This window comes from Oratosquilla oratoria, chromosome 22 (genome assembly GCF_046742065.1).
Source record: "Oratosquilla oratoria isolate Oo_2021 chromosome 22, ASM4674206v1, whole genome shotgun sequence".
NCBI lineage: Eukaryota > Metazoa > Arthropoda > Malacostraca > Stomatopoda > Squillidae > Oratosquilla > Oratosquilla oratoria.
The window spans coordinates 52030266-52044629 of NC_134798.1; the positions used below are offsets into that span (position 1 = coordinate 52030266).

Consider the following 14364-nt stretch of genomic DNA (forward strand, 5'->3'; position numbering starts at 1 on the left):
AATGATATAGACTAAGTTGGTACTGTGCATGAATTTGAGGCTGGGTACAATAAATTGGAAAGTAGGAGACAGGACCCAACAACCGTTGCTCCTTCCCTATATACTACAATTAGGTAAATTCTGTGTTTCATGTCATGGATATGGATTAAACCAACAAGTGTTGGGGGAATGATGGCCTGTATTGCATGCATTTAGGCATTGTAACAAAACAGTATTTCAATTCTTACTTTTATTCTGAAGTTTCACAATACTAATGAATGATCATTTTATCATTCACTAGTTTTATACAGATCAAGTGGCATTCCACTGTTTCTATAACATATCAGATTCAAGCTTAAATTAGACCATTTCCAACACATATAAATTGAGATGAACACATTTTAGATCTTCTAGTCCTATAAAACATTCACTAAAACTACTTCACTGGTGTATGTATGATTTTACCACATCATTGTTATATCATAACAATTTCATACAGTACTTATTTATACAGACCACTTGTGCTGATTTTTTTTTTTTTTGAGTAGTACATCACATTCATTTCTGCCTCAAATGCCATAGGTCTAAGTTTGAGTCTAATGATTGTCTCCCAACACAGTTCAAGTCTACTGAGAAATGTGCAACACAATGTAACACTAGAAAAGTTTCTCTCTTGCATGGATTATCATGTGATTTTTTAAAACACCCCATGAAAAAGCTGCATCATACAAGTCACACTAGAAAGGTTTCTCTCCTGTGTTTATAATCATATACCATTTGACATTACTCCTTCACAAGAAAGTTATATTGCACAGGTCACAGTGGAAAGGATTCTCTCCTATGTTGATCATTTTATACAGTTTGATATTACTCCATGAGAAAGCTGCATTGTACTGGTCATGGAGGAATGTCATCTCTCCATGTATAACATCATGTGCTACTTCAGATCACCCTTTTGTGAGAATGTTCCACATAACATGTCATACTGCTGTAAAGTCCTTTCTCCAGTGTGGGTCACGTGATACTTGAGATAATCCTTTAGTGAGAAACCTATGCTGCATAAGTCACACTGGAAAGGCTTCTCTCCAGAGTGGGTATGTACATGACATTTGAGATGAATATTCTGGAAAGGCTTCTATCCTGTGCAGATTATCATGACTTTTGAGACCACTCTTTTGTGAGAAAACACAGATGACGATAGTATGGCTTCCCTCCAATGTGAGTCATTGAGCATCATATGTAGTTTGATCATGACACTCTTTTGTGTAAAAGCTGCATCACCTAGGTCACACTTATAAGGCTCCTCTCTATTGTGGGTCATATGCTGTGTGAGAGCACCCTTTCTTATGAAAGCAAAATTGCACAGATCACATTGGAAAGGCTTTTCTCCAGTGTAAGTCATCATATGCAGTTTGAGATTACCCTTTTTTTGATAAAGTAGCATCACACTGGCCACACATGACATTTGAAACCACTTTCTTAAGGCTGCATTACACAGGTCATATTAGAAAGGATTCTCTTATGTGTGTCACCATATGACTTTTGAATACACCCTTCCGTGAGAAATCTATATCTCACAGGTCACAATGGGAAAGCTTCTCTCCTGTGTGGGTCATTATATGCTGCATGAGAATAAACTTTCTTGAGAAAGTAGAATCACATAGGTCACACTGGAATGGCTTTTCTCCTGTGTGGGTCATCATATGCTGTGTGAGACTAAACTTTCTTGAAAAAGTAGAATTGCACAGGTCACACTGGAATGGCTTTTCTCCTGTGTGGGTCATCATATGCTGTGTGAGACTAAACTTTCTTGAAAAAGTAGAATTGCACAGGTCACATTGGAATGGGTTCTCTCCTGTGTGAGTCATCAAGTGACATATGATATCCACCTTTCGTGAGAAAGCTGCATTGCACAGGTCACAATGGAATGGCTTCTCTCCTGTGTGGGTCATCATGTGACGGTTGAGAGAACTCTTTTGTGAGAAAGCTGCATTACATATGTCACACTGGAATGGCTTCTCTCTTGTGTGGGTCTTCATGTGAGATTTGAGGTTACACTTTTGTGAGAAAGCTGCATTGCACAGGTCACATTGGAAAGGCTTCTCTCCTGTGTGGATTATCATGTGACGGTTGAGAGACCTCTTGCGTGTGAAGGCTGCATCACACAGGCTACATTGGAATGGCTTCTCTCCTGTGTGGGTCCTCATGTGATCTTTCAAGTTACATTTTTGTTTGAAAGCTGCATTGCACAGGTCACACTGGAAAGGCTTCTCTCCAGTGTGAGTCACCATGTGACGTGTGAGATCACTCTTTCGTGAGAAGGCTGCATCACACAGGTCACACTGGAATGGCTTCTCTCCTGTGTGCGTCATCATATGCTGTGTGAGAGCAACCTTTCTTGAGAAAGCAAAATCACACAGGTCACACTGGAATGGCTTCTCTCTTGTGTGGGTCATCATGTGACATCTAATATCCCTCTTTTGTGAGAAAGGTGCATCACACATATCACACTTTGTAAGAGGCTGGTAGTTTGAGGTAGACATTTAGGTAGATAGAGGGGTAGGTGGAAAAAGTATTCATTTTATTACCTGAATGTTTTGAAACAATGGCCGATAGGAAGTGCAGAGTTGCATATTCTTGCTTGCCGTCTGATGTTTTGTAAACATAGGCTAGGGTATCAATAGAGTGCTGATATGACGAAATGTAAACATTTAAGCCACATTCCGCTTGCGACATAAGTGTTTGCGTAAACAGTATTGCCTGAGACAGTATAACAGTCTTTCTGATTGGAGAAGAGGGTGGAGGAGGAGAGAAATTATTGGTGAATGGAAGTAAAGTCACACCCTTAAAGGGTGGCACTTATTTGTAACATTCAAAGTTATCGGATGAATTAAATAGTAACGTCCGAGCAGACTTGGCTTGGTGGATGTTCAAGGATCCCAAGCGGAAGTCCCTTGGTGTAGCTTGAATAACCAAGTGCAATTACTCAGGAGATAAGAAGAATACTATATCTCCATTTTAATTCACCCCATCAAGAAACTTTAATAACTGGTGACTGAAGCTTTGGTGTAAACATACTTTAGAGAAGGAAGAGGCATGGGGCATACAGATGAATAACATAGGTGACTAAGTGTTATTAGCTGTGGAGCTAACACACTTGAAAGACTTCTCTCCAGTGTGAGTTACCACATGACGTGTGAGATCACCCTTTCATGAGAAGGCTGCATCACACAGGTCACAATGGAATGGCTTCTCTGTAGTGTGAGTCACCATGTGACATTTGAGATCACCCTTACTTGAGAAAGCTGCATTGCATAGGTCCTGTTGGAAGGACTTCTCTCCAGTGTTGGTCGTCATACAATATTTGACTTGTGAGATAGCTGTACCACAGATATTACACTGGATCCTATTCGTTGTATGACAAACATATGGAATCTATGGATAATTCTTCCAAAGAAATGTTGATCCTGGAAAAAAAAAGTAATTATAAGACTGATATTTCTTTGAGACTGTATAATGTTAAGATTGTGGATGTTTTGTACACAAACCCTTTCATAATTAAGTCCCTTTGTACATGCCATCACTTCTCTTTATACTTAAATAGGCCCTTTGTACATGCCATCGCCTAACATAAAATATGTAGAAACATTAACATATATGGTGCTATGATATACTACATTCTATTTCTTCATTAGAAATGTGCTGAAAATCATCCAATAGCTACATGCATACTTACACCGCCACACAGAATGACTCAAAATTTTGCTCTAGCTTTTTCATCTGGTCACAAGATTTAGGAGTTATGGCCTTGCTGGCCCCAGCAGTCATATTTTAATATAAGTCCATAACATTCCATGTTTAAGCTCACAAGACCTGAATCTAAACATGACCTACTCTAGAAATGTTTATTCAAATCCTCTCACTCATCTGACTGAAATAAGTGATGTAGGCCACATTGTTTCAGAGAAACTAGTTAGTGGTGTACCTGTGTTATCATTTTAGGAAAAGGTAATATATTAAAATTATCTAAGAAATTGTAGAGGTATTATCCATACTTTTTCTTATCATCATAATGGAAGAGGAAGAGCATGCCGACAGGAGACCTTTTTATCATCATCAATCATCAATTGGGGGCATACACCAGGTGTGCATTGCTTCACTCATGCACCAGTGCCAGTACCCATAATCTCTCTGCACAAGCTCCCATGCAACCACCCTTCCCACTCCAAATAACCCTTAACAGACTCGGTCAATTTAATGCAGCCATGACTTCTGTAGGCATCCCCTTCATCTACTCAGCTGAGGGTTGTCTCTTGTGGAGACAACCCTATGAGTAGAATCAACATAAGGGAAACATGCCACATGCCCATATAGCTGGAGTTGACATTCACAAATTATGCTGGTAACTGACCTAGACTGAGTCTCACAGTAAAGTCTTTGGTTTGATATAATGTCATTCCAGCAATACCCAATCATTCTCCTAAGGCACTTAGTGCCAAAAACACATAAGATGCCTCTTCAAGTCAGCATTCAAGCATTCAGTCTCTTTGTCCCACAGCAATACAGCAAGACAGGGAGCACAAGTGACTTGAAGATTTGAATCTTAGTCACCTCCCTTCCTCTTCAAGGTAAGATTACTGCAGAAGTCCACTACACATCCTCCTATCAAGGATGTCAGATATTAATGTTTCATAGTGTGATTCATGTGAATCTGATACTGATTTCTATTGTTAAACTTGTTTTTTATTTTTTCAGGGGACACTCATACAAGTTAACTTTGGTAGAAATAGTATAAAAATCCTATGGATAAAGCTATCAAATAATGATTTCTGACACCCTTAAGTTAAAAGTACATTACCCTACCAGCCTAATCTAACCTGTCACACCTATGCCCACACAGGGTTGGAAAGGTTAGACTCAACTCTGTCCCCCACCCCACCCCACCCCCCGCCACTATCAGCCACCACCAAAACAAGCTGGTGAGTCTAGTAAGAACACTCTTAAAGGAGTTACAATTAAATTTGTGACAAATTTGTGCCCAGCGCCAATCTTACTCATAAATCAGAATGACAACAAAAGACTACTTTTAGGTTAGATTATAGTGAATGATGATGTAGAACCTTCCTATATAATGTGAACTACTTCTTAATATTTTGTGAGGCAATGATTTATTTTAAGAGAGGGCTTCCATTGTATTTTGAGTATTCCAGCCAATAAAGCATAATACTCCGGTAGCCTGAGAATGTAGTAGCCTTAGAAATGTGCTCACTAATTTGTAGTTTTGTATCTATAGTAATTGCATGCCTAGCATGTGAGAATGTGAACACTGAATAAGTGTTTGATAAGCTGCCTTCATTCTGTCTACAAATTTGGAAGCAGCTATTGGAACAATTGTAAAACCAGGCAAAATAAAGCAACCAACATCCCTGCAAACATGATTTAGTGGGCCAACATTGGCCCTAGGTTGGCGTATATCGGTAACAAATGGGCCAACCTAGGGCCAATGTTGACCCACTAAATCATGTTTGTAGGGATATAAGTGAAATAACCTCAGCCAAAAAATAAATACATGTACATGATTGACGACAGCCTATGATAAAGCTTGCTTATTACATGTATGATTCTGTTGTGCTTGCAAAATCCACAACATATTTGGATCTCATATAATTCCCAGGAATCTTATAGAAGGGGTATTTTATCATATGTTAGAATATACAGCAGTGTCAGAGAAATGAAATTTACAACCAATTACCAAAAAACAGTATGGATTAAAATAAAACTGTATTATTTCTTAGTGAATTGATGGAGAAGGCAACAACACTAAACACTTCTCATACACTCATAGCTGGGGATTACAGCTATCCAAATATTATCTGGGAGAAGTGGATGACTCCAGGAGATGGAGAAAATGGCAAAGAATATCTTTTTTATGGAAACCTTGTAGGACATTCAAGTATCAGCATGTTAAGGAATCAAATAATCTTGATAAATGAGGAGAGCATGATAAATCCAATAGTGGTGTCATCAGAGGGGAAAAGTGACCACAGCACATATAAATATATATATATATATATATATATATATATATATAATGTTTTTTATGATAGAAGTGATTATGAAGAGCTGAGGAGAGAATTGAGACAAAACTGGATTGATGAAGTAAAGTAAATATATGGTTTGGAGATAAAATGATTTGCTGTGAAAAGCAAACTAGAGGAAGTGAAGAGTATGTATGTATGTTCCAAGCAAGACACAAGACAGGAAACCTAAGAACATCAAACTGGACAAAGACACAAAAGCAGCCATAAAGAAGAAAAAAGAAGTTGGAATTGATATACGGAAACCAAAGATCTAGACAAACAATAGAAAATCAAGTTAAGGAATAAAAAAAATACTGTAGATTTGTCAAAAGTAAACTTAAGACAATTACTTGAGTTGCAGCATTAAAGTGGTTGATAACAAACATACAATGGCAATCACAGATAAGGAAAGGACTAAAGTATTATCAGACTTTTTTTTCTAAGATATTTACTAGATCCACATGTTTAATGCTTTTGATACCAGTTTCCAGCTTTGATGACAAAGATGGATGTATGTCATAAGCATGAAGACTTAGAGGTAGATAAATCACCAGACCCAGACAATATAAGTGTAAGAGTACAAAAGGTACTCTTATTAGCAGGGATCTACCATTCAAGCAAAGGGAGGAGTTAAAGAGGAGTGCTGTTTCCTGGACCGGTCACTCTGGGGCTATGACCACCCAAGCAGGATGGTGAATCATCCTAATGTTGGCCTGGGGGTGGGTGGCAGCAGTGAGTGACCTATGAGTGGTACCATGGATCAGCTATTAGGTGGTGGTGGCTCCTATTTGCACATGGCTGCCTTAGGTGGTCCCACAGCTCAGATATCAGGTGGTAGTAGCTCATGGTCGCACATGGCCCCTCCATACTCGCCATATACTGCTCCCTCAAGTGTGGGAGTTGCTGATCCCTTACAGTTTACTTCTCTTCACCCAGAAATCTAAACTTCTCTTGTCATGTCCCACCGTGCACTGATACCACCATTTTGAATATTACTATAAAAAACTTCAAGATTTTATCGAATACATTTTTTTATGTCTTTGACTTTTGCATGTCACAGAGTATTGACATTTTTGCCACAAAAGAAACTTGGTTACAACAGAGCATTTTTTATTCCATCATTTATATTCCCAACTATTCACTATACTGTAATGGCTATGACTTTAAGACCAATGCATGGTATTTGTATACATGCAAATTATTCACTCAATGTTGTCAGTTGTAATAATGTTTATTATCCCTCCAACATTAACCTTTGCAGTTACAATCTTCATTTGAGGTAGTCTACCATCCACCTATGTCAGAATGATAAGAGCTAGCCAATTATGTTGGTAAGAGTTGCAGCTGTAAGATTGGTGAACAAGTTTGCCAGTATCAATTCATTAAAAATTGTTACCAATGTTACTACTAACTTGTGGTACATATATATGGAGTTCAAAATGCTCAGAATGATGAGAGCTAGCTGGAGATAGAGGTACGATTGTATCAGTGAGGCTGGCAAACATCTTTATAATATGCCAGTATGTTTGCACGTCTTAATTCTTTAAAAATTGCTACTCACATTACTATTAATTTGTGGTGCTTATACACAGGGTTAAAAATACTCAGAATGATGAGCTAGCCGATGATATAGGTAGGAGTTGCAGCTGTGTGACTTAACTCTTAGTAAATATGGATATTTGCCAATCTGTTTTTTAAAAATCACTATTGACATTACCATTAATTTGCAGTACTTATATATGGGGTTCATAATACTCTGATGAGAGCTAGCCAATGATATAGGTAAGAACTGCAGCTGTGAGACCTAATCCTTAGTAAATATAGATGATTAGCAGTCTCAATTTTCTAAAAAATTACTACCAACATTACCATTAATTTACAGTACTTATATATGGGGTTTACAATACTCTGATAAGAGGCAGCTGATGATATAGGTAAGAATTTCATCTGTGAGAACAGAGAATCTTTACAATACACCAAGATGTTCACTTGTCTCAATATTTGGTTCAATTTCATTACCATGCAAACATAGTTTATTTCTTTTGCATTAGAAAGATCTATTTTTTTTCTATGGAAAAGTTGTGTTAGGTCAAATTAGGTTAGGTTAGATTAAATCATAGGTGATATTGAACAACATAAGTTTCTTATTAAATATCTGGGTATTACTAAAGAAGTGCACACCTTTGTGATTCTGGAATTTTACCCAAGATTTTAGAAATTGCTAGTGACATTACTGTTAATCTGCAGTATTCATATATAGGGTTCAAAATACTCTGATAAAGCTAGTCAATGATATAGGTAAGAACTGCAGCTTTGACACCTGGCCTAAACTGATTTTTGGTAAATATATGACATTTGTCGCATTTTTTCTTGAATCACTATCAGCATTGCTATCAATTTGTGGTATCTATACACGGGGGTTCAAAGTACTCACAATGATAAGAGCTAGCCAATTATTTTTGTAGGAATTGCAGATGTGAGGCCAGGTCTCTCACATGACATGGTGGGGAGGGCATATGCACAGGGGTAGCAAATTTAGTCGGGGGGGGGGGGGCTATTCTAGCCTGGACTTGATGCCCACAAGGCTGACAAAAGTGATATTATAATAAGGTCACAGTAACCCTGAATATTTTACCATAATCAACGAATTTTGTGTTAGAATATACAACATATGAAATATTTTCCCTTATCCTTTCTGCTATAGGGATACTGAATACAAATTTTGAAAATCGTTAAATTATTTTGCAAGTCAATAGCTAAAATAGGCAGTAAGGGATGGTGGAGGTGGGAGGGGGTGATGGGGGGGTTACTAATTTTTTTTTTTTTTCCAATTCGGGAGTGAGGAATCACTCCCACGGGCTTTGTTTGAGCCCGTGTGGTGGTGTTTATGTAAGACACACCTGGCGGAGAGGAGGTGAAATGGTATAGCTAGTCAGAGGGTGATAGATGGCAGTAGAAAAGAGAGGCCGCAGCTGCTAGAGCGGCGGTGGACGTTCTAGCAGCTGACGGAGCTCATATGGGCTGCGGAGGCGGCAGAGGCGGCTCACAAGACCTTCAGGGGGAGCCGGTGGTCCCCGTCTGAGGAAAGAGGTGGCGGGGCAATCGCTCAGGTAGTGGTGGAGGTCGGCATTGTCTTCACGGCAATGGTTGCATCGGCGGTCTTCTATGGTGCTCTGGGGATTAAGTTGCCAGAAGCAACGATCATCCAGGCGTAACCTGAACAGCAGCTTTTCTATCCTTCTGGGAGTGGAGCGGGGGAGGACTAGAGGTTCATAGGCTGTTACTTTTTTGTACCAGCCCGCTCGTTGGGAGATCTGCGCCTCCTGCCTGTGTTGGAGGTGCCATTGCTTGCGTGCTAATGCCCTGGTTTTAAGTTGGAGCTGACTCTTGCTGGGAGGGACCTGGACGTCAACCCTGGCTCTTTTGCGGGCTGTGGCAGCAGCTGCGTCTGCAAGGTCGTTTCCATGCACACCTACGTGGCTTGGCACCCAGTTGATGGTGATGTGTCGTCCTTCACGGTGTAATTTGTGTAGGAGCGCAATTATGTTGGTGAGGAGGTGGACATTATCTTCGGGCTCTGCCTGTTGCAAGCAGCTTATCAGGCTCAGAGAGTCAGTATGGATGACCACGGAGTTGGAGTGGGATACAAGGGCATGTTCTAGGGCCCCCTGCATCGCCACGGCCTCGACTTGAAGGGAGGACGCGGAGTCGCTGACTCTCCTGCCGAATATGTGTCCATCAGTGACGAAGGCAGCTCCAGCCGTGTTTGGGCTGCGTTGTTCGACGGACCCGTCTGTGAAATATACGGTGTGACCAGGTCGCGTTAGTGCTCGGATGCCGTTATTTGCTAATGCCCGCGCTTTGTCCGGGTGGCATGCGCCCTTTTTTCCCGGGAGTGCCGTGAATTTAAAGGTCACGGGAGCTGGAGCCCACGGAGGCGGGCATTTGAAGTTCGGGTGGGACTTTGGAATGCCCTTCTCAAGGAGGGGTTGCCGTAGTTGGAAGAAATCCAGGAGTTTGGCCGCGTGTGAGAGCCAAGTGTTGGGGCGTTGCAGTGCGTCTGCGCATGCAAGTGAGGAGTAGATGTCGCGACTTAGGCCTGTCTCGTCGCGGGGGTGGAGTGCGCGGGCAATAAAGTCCGCCCCGAGCATTCTAATCCTGAGTTGGAGAGGTGGGAGCGAGGCTTCCCGTTGGAGGTTGAGAATTTTGTACCACCGTTGTGCTCCCAGGATAACTCTAGCCGCTTCATTCTGGCAGGTCTCAAGCCTTTGGAGTTTGTCCGCGTCCACAGTAAGGAGAGCCGGGGCTGCGTAGTCGGCAATAGAGCGCACCGCTTGTATGTAATACGTGCGAAGGACTTGATGTGTGGCACCAAGTGCTCTTCCGCACATGGCCCTCATCACTTTTGTTCTGGCCGTCATTCTTTCTCTGAGGTAGGATATTTCCCTGTTGAAGGTGCGGCCCTTGTCAAGCCAAACGCCCAGGTACTGGAATTGTGTGACCCAGTCCAGCGCGAATCCTTGAGTAGCAAGGGGTTCTTTTCCTTGTCGTAGTCCGAATGCCATGACTTTAGACGTACGAGGGGATATTTTGAGTCCGATCCTGACGCATTCCACTGCGACGGCGTCGAGGCAGCGCTGTGCCCTGTCGTGGCATCCTTGCTTCCCGGCGATGATGATAGCTAGATCATCGGCGTAGGAAATTATTTTGCACCCGCGGGGGAGGGGGAGTTGCACTACATTGGAAATCAGCACATTGAAAAGGGTTGGGCTGAGGACCCCTCCCTGTGGTGTGCCATTCTCTAGCGCCGTGGGCTCCGACATGTGGCCTTGGAAGCGCACGCGCGCGGATCTGCGTGACAGGTAGTCCCCTATCCAGGTGAGGAGTCTTCCTCTCACACCTTTGCATGCGAGAGTGTCCTGGATAGCCAGAGGACTGGCTAGCTCAAAGGCCTTTTCCAGATCGAGAAAAATTGTGATGCAGGGCTCACTGCTCACTGCCGCGAGAAGGGTGGCAATGCTGTGAGCCGTACCAGTGCCCTTGCGATAAGCATAGATGTGCTCGTGCAACGGACCTAGTTTCCATAACAATCTGCTGAGTACCATCCTTTCTGCTGTTTTCCCCATACAGCTGACCAGGCTGATGGGGCGGTAGGCACCGGGTTCCTTGGGCTTGGGGATTGGTACTATTGTGGCTGTCTTCCAGGCTGTGGGTAGTTTCCCAGTTCTCCAGGACGCATTGATCACGCGGAGGAAGGCCTCATCTCCTGCAGGTCCCAGGTGTGCCAGCATGGAGTAGGTGACTCCGTCCTCGCCGGGAGCGGTGTCCTTGTTAGGTTTGCGGGCGGCCATGAGTTCTCCGAGAGTGAATTCTTCGTCAGTCTCGTCCGTCTGGGCCATCATGTCCCCGACGTGGTGAATCCTTTCTTCCCGCAACTGTCGTTGCATCTCATTGGTGTGTTGTGGCAAGAAAGTGCTGCTGGTTCTAGAGGCGAATTCCTCTACCAGCCGCTGTGCCTCCTCGGTTGGGGCATGATGGGTAAGACGTGGGCGAGACCTGTTAGTGGCTACATGAAGTTTACGCCAAAGCTCGGAGAGGGAGGTGTGGGCGTTGAAGCTCTCGCACCACTCGTGGAATTTGTTGACCCTAACACGCGTAGCCGTGGCATGCGCTTCACGAACAGCTGCTTGGAGGTTGGCAAGATTGACCTGCGTCCTGTTCCGTCTGAAGGCGCGGCGGAACATGCACACCCTGTGGTTAGCCTCTCTCATTTCCTCGTTGTAGTACCAGTGGTTCTTGTGCCTCCGGGTGGGCTGTCCCTGTAGTGGAATCGTATCTCTCGCGGCATTGTAGAGGGCGGTTGAGAGGTCCGCCTCCAGGCTGTCGACATCCCAAGTTGAGGGGTTGTACTACCCAGGACGTCAGGGCGTTGGAGAAGAGAGGCCAGTTAGCCTTGGATGTGTTCCACCGCGGAATGTGTGGCATCATCGGAGGGGGGGCCACATCTTGTATGTACGTGCATACGGCGAAGTGGTCACTGGTGACAACGGGGTGGACCTCCCATCTTGCTCGGGAGGAGAGAGTGGCAGTTACAAGGGTTAGGTCAAGCCTGCCCCCCCGTACATGGGTCGGGGAGCCGTCGTTCAGCAAGGCGAGGTGGGAGGAGGAAGTCAGTGTGTGGTGTAGGTGATTCCCTGCAGCATTGGGGCCCTGTGTGGATGACAGAGATGGGTGGTGAGCATTAAAATCCCCTCCGAGGATGAGGAGCCTGTCCCCAGCAAGGGTGCTCACTTCCCCAAGGTCTAGGACCGCGTGACGGCCCCTGTACAAATTATAGATGGTGAAGGTCTCATGGCCTCGTTGTACGAGAACCGCATGAGCCTCCACGCCATCACCACAGTATATGGGGTTGGTGTCTTCGCTGCAGGGTAGGCTGTCTTTGACGATGACCATGCAGCCTCTCGTGGTGTCACTGCGTAGTAAGGAGAAGGTGCGGTATCCCGGGAAGCGCACCTCCTCCCTTAGTAGTGTTTCCTGTAGTAGTATGATGTCTAAATCGTATTGCTGAGCGATAGCCAATAAATATGATCTTTTGCGAAGGAACCCGTTAATGTTCCACTGAAGGACGCTCAGCTCAGTGTTATTGAAGAGAGGCATTATCGGTAACCTCTGTGTCCATGTCTGACTCACTTCCGTCGCCCCGGGTGGCATCGGATGTGGATGGTGCTGGTGAGATGCAGCTGTCATCGTCGTTCGAGGGAGGGGGTTCAGCTATGTCGGTGGGGGGGCTTTCGGCGGATGGGGTAGCGGCAGGGCTGTCTGAGCTGGTCGAGTTGGGGGAGGGGATGGTCGCGGTCAGGGCCGGTCTGGGTAGTGGGGGGGAGGGGGTGCCGTCGCTCTGGCATCCCCGTTTTGACTGTGTTGTGGGACGAAGTGTAGAGGAGGGTCGGTTCGCCCCCATATGTGTGCGCTTTGCCCGTCGGCGGTTGATTACTTCCATGGAGTTCTTGATAATGGCATCGGTGCTCTTGCCGTCAAGGGCTGTGTGACCGAGAGCAGCCTGAACCCCTTTGATAACTATAGAGAGAATTTCCTCGAGGTCACTCTCCTCCAGGAGAATAGGAGTGGGCGAAGGGGCCGTCACTGCGGAGGGAGTGGGGTGCGCCGCAGCGTTTTCGGGTGTGGGAGCGGGTAAGGTTGTAGGTGTATGGCGGGTGGCGAATGCCTCGGCATCGATGGAAAACGAGGAGGCATTGGTTGTGGCAGGTCGGCGGTGGACATCCGTTTTTTCAAGGGTCGCGGCCGACCGTCGTGTTGCGGTCGCTTGCTGTCTGTGGGATGTGGGTGCCGTGTTTACAATGGGAGGGTGGGTCGCGGGAAGTTTTGGGAAGGTGACCACGCTGTCAATGTTTGGGGCGGTAAGGGATGGTTCGACCTGAGGGGGAGAGTGTGTGCGATTCTTGCTCCCCCATACGAAGGTTCCTGGCGGCGCCGGGACGAAATCTACCCGTTTCGCAGCCCTCTGATAACACTGCACAGCCTCAGTCTTTCTTACTGTACACCGGGTATTCCATGCATGGTGTTTCTTTGTGCAGTTTGGGCATCTGGTTTGGAGGTCAGTGTCCCCGTTTTTGAATTTTGCGAGGCAACTGTCTGTTGGATGTGAGCGGCTGCAGATGCCACAGCGGGGGAGCCGTGCTCGACATTGTCTTTGGTGGTGGCCGTATTTTTGGCACTTAAAACACCTGAGGGGATCAGGAATGTACGTGCCCACGTGGTATTTACCCCATCCTCCTAAGTCTAACGTGTTGAAGGGGTCTCCCTTAACTTCAATGATCACATGGGGGGTTTGTCTTTTGAATTTGTCGAGTAGCCACTTGGCGCTGGTGATCCTGGGCTGACACGTTAGTAGCTCCAATTTGGCTTCGAAGTTGTAAACCACCATCTTGGTCGTTCTATCCTCCGGGAGGAGCTTCATGATGTTTAGCCTACGTCCTTGGATCTCCATGTCTAGAATGTCGACTACATTTTGGTGGCGGGGGGTAAGGAGGACTGTGTCATCGTGCAGTAGTCTGAAGTTGACTAGCTCTCCTTGTAAGGGGCCAGTCTCGAGGGATCTAACGACGTCAAAGGGTGAGTTGAAGCCGTCAGTGTGGTGGACCTTGTAGGTGGGGAGCCTGGAGTTTTTGGTGTTGTGAGTGGATTCCAGTGCCCTCTTCTCGCCGTCGGCGTCGTCAGACCGGCGTTTTTTCCTGTTCGGAGACAGAGAGGCTGCCATGGCCTCTGCCTCTGTGGGGGTGGTTTA

The 14364-nt window shown here is 44.9% G+C and overlaps 1 protein-coding gene across 1 annotated transcript; it reads right to left on the bottom strand.

Moving 5' to 3' along the window:
* Positions 1-245: 245 nt before the first annotated feature.
* Positions 246-8587, bottom strand: LOC143037587 (uncharacterized). The gene is made up of 2 exons (XM_076206042.1): positions 8494-8587; positions 246-3446 (listed from the first exon to the last, which is right to left on the bottom strand). Exon 2 carries the CDS (start codon positions 2520-2522, stop codon positions 1554-1556), a length of 969 nt encoding a protein of 322 aa, XP_076062157.1. The 5' UTR covers positions 2523-3446; positions 8494-8587; the 3' UTR covers positions 246-1553.
* Positions 8588-14364: the final 5777 nt, after the last annotated feature.

Bases quoted from the DNA above. Each gene is read 5' to 3' on its own strand.
- LOC143037587 (XM_076206042.1), bottom strand. From the start codon at position 2,522: ATGTCTACCTCAAACTACCAGCCTCTTACAAAGTGTGATATGTGTGAT.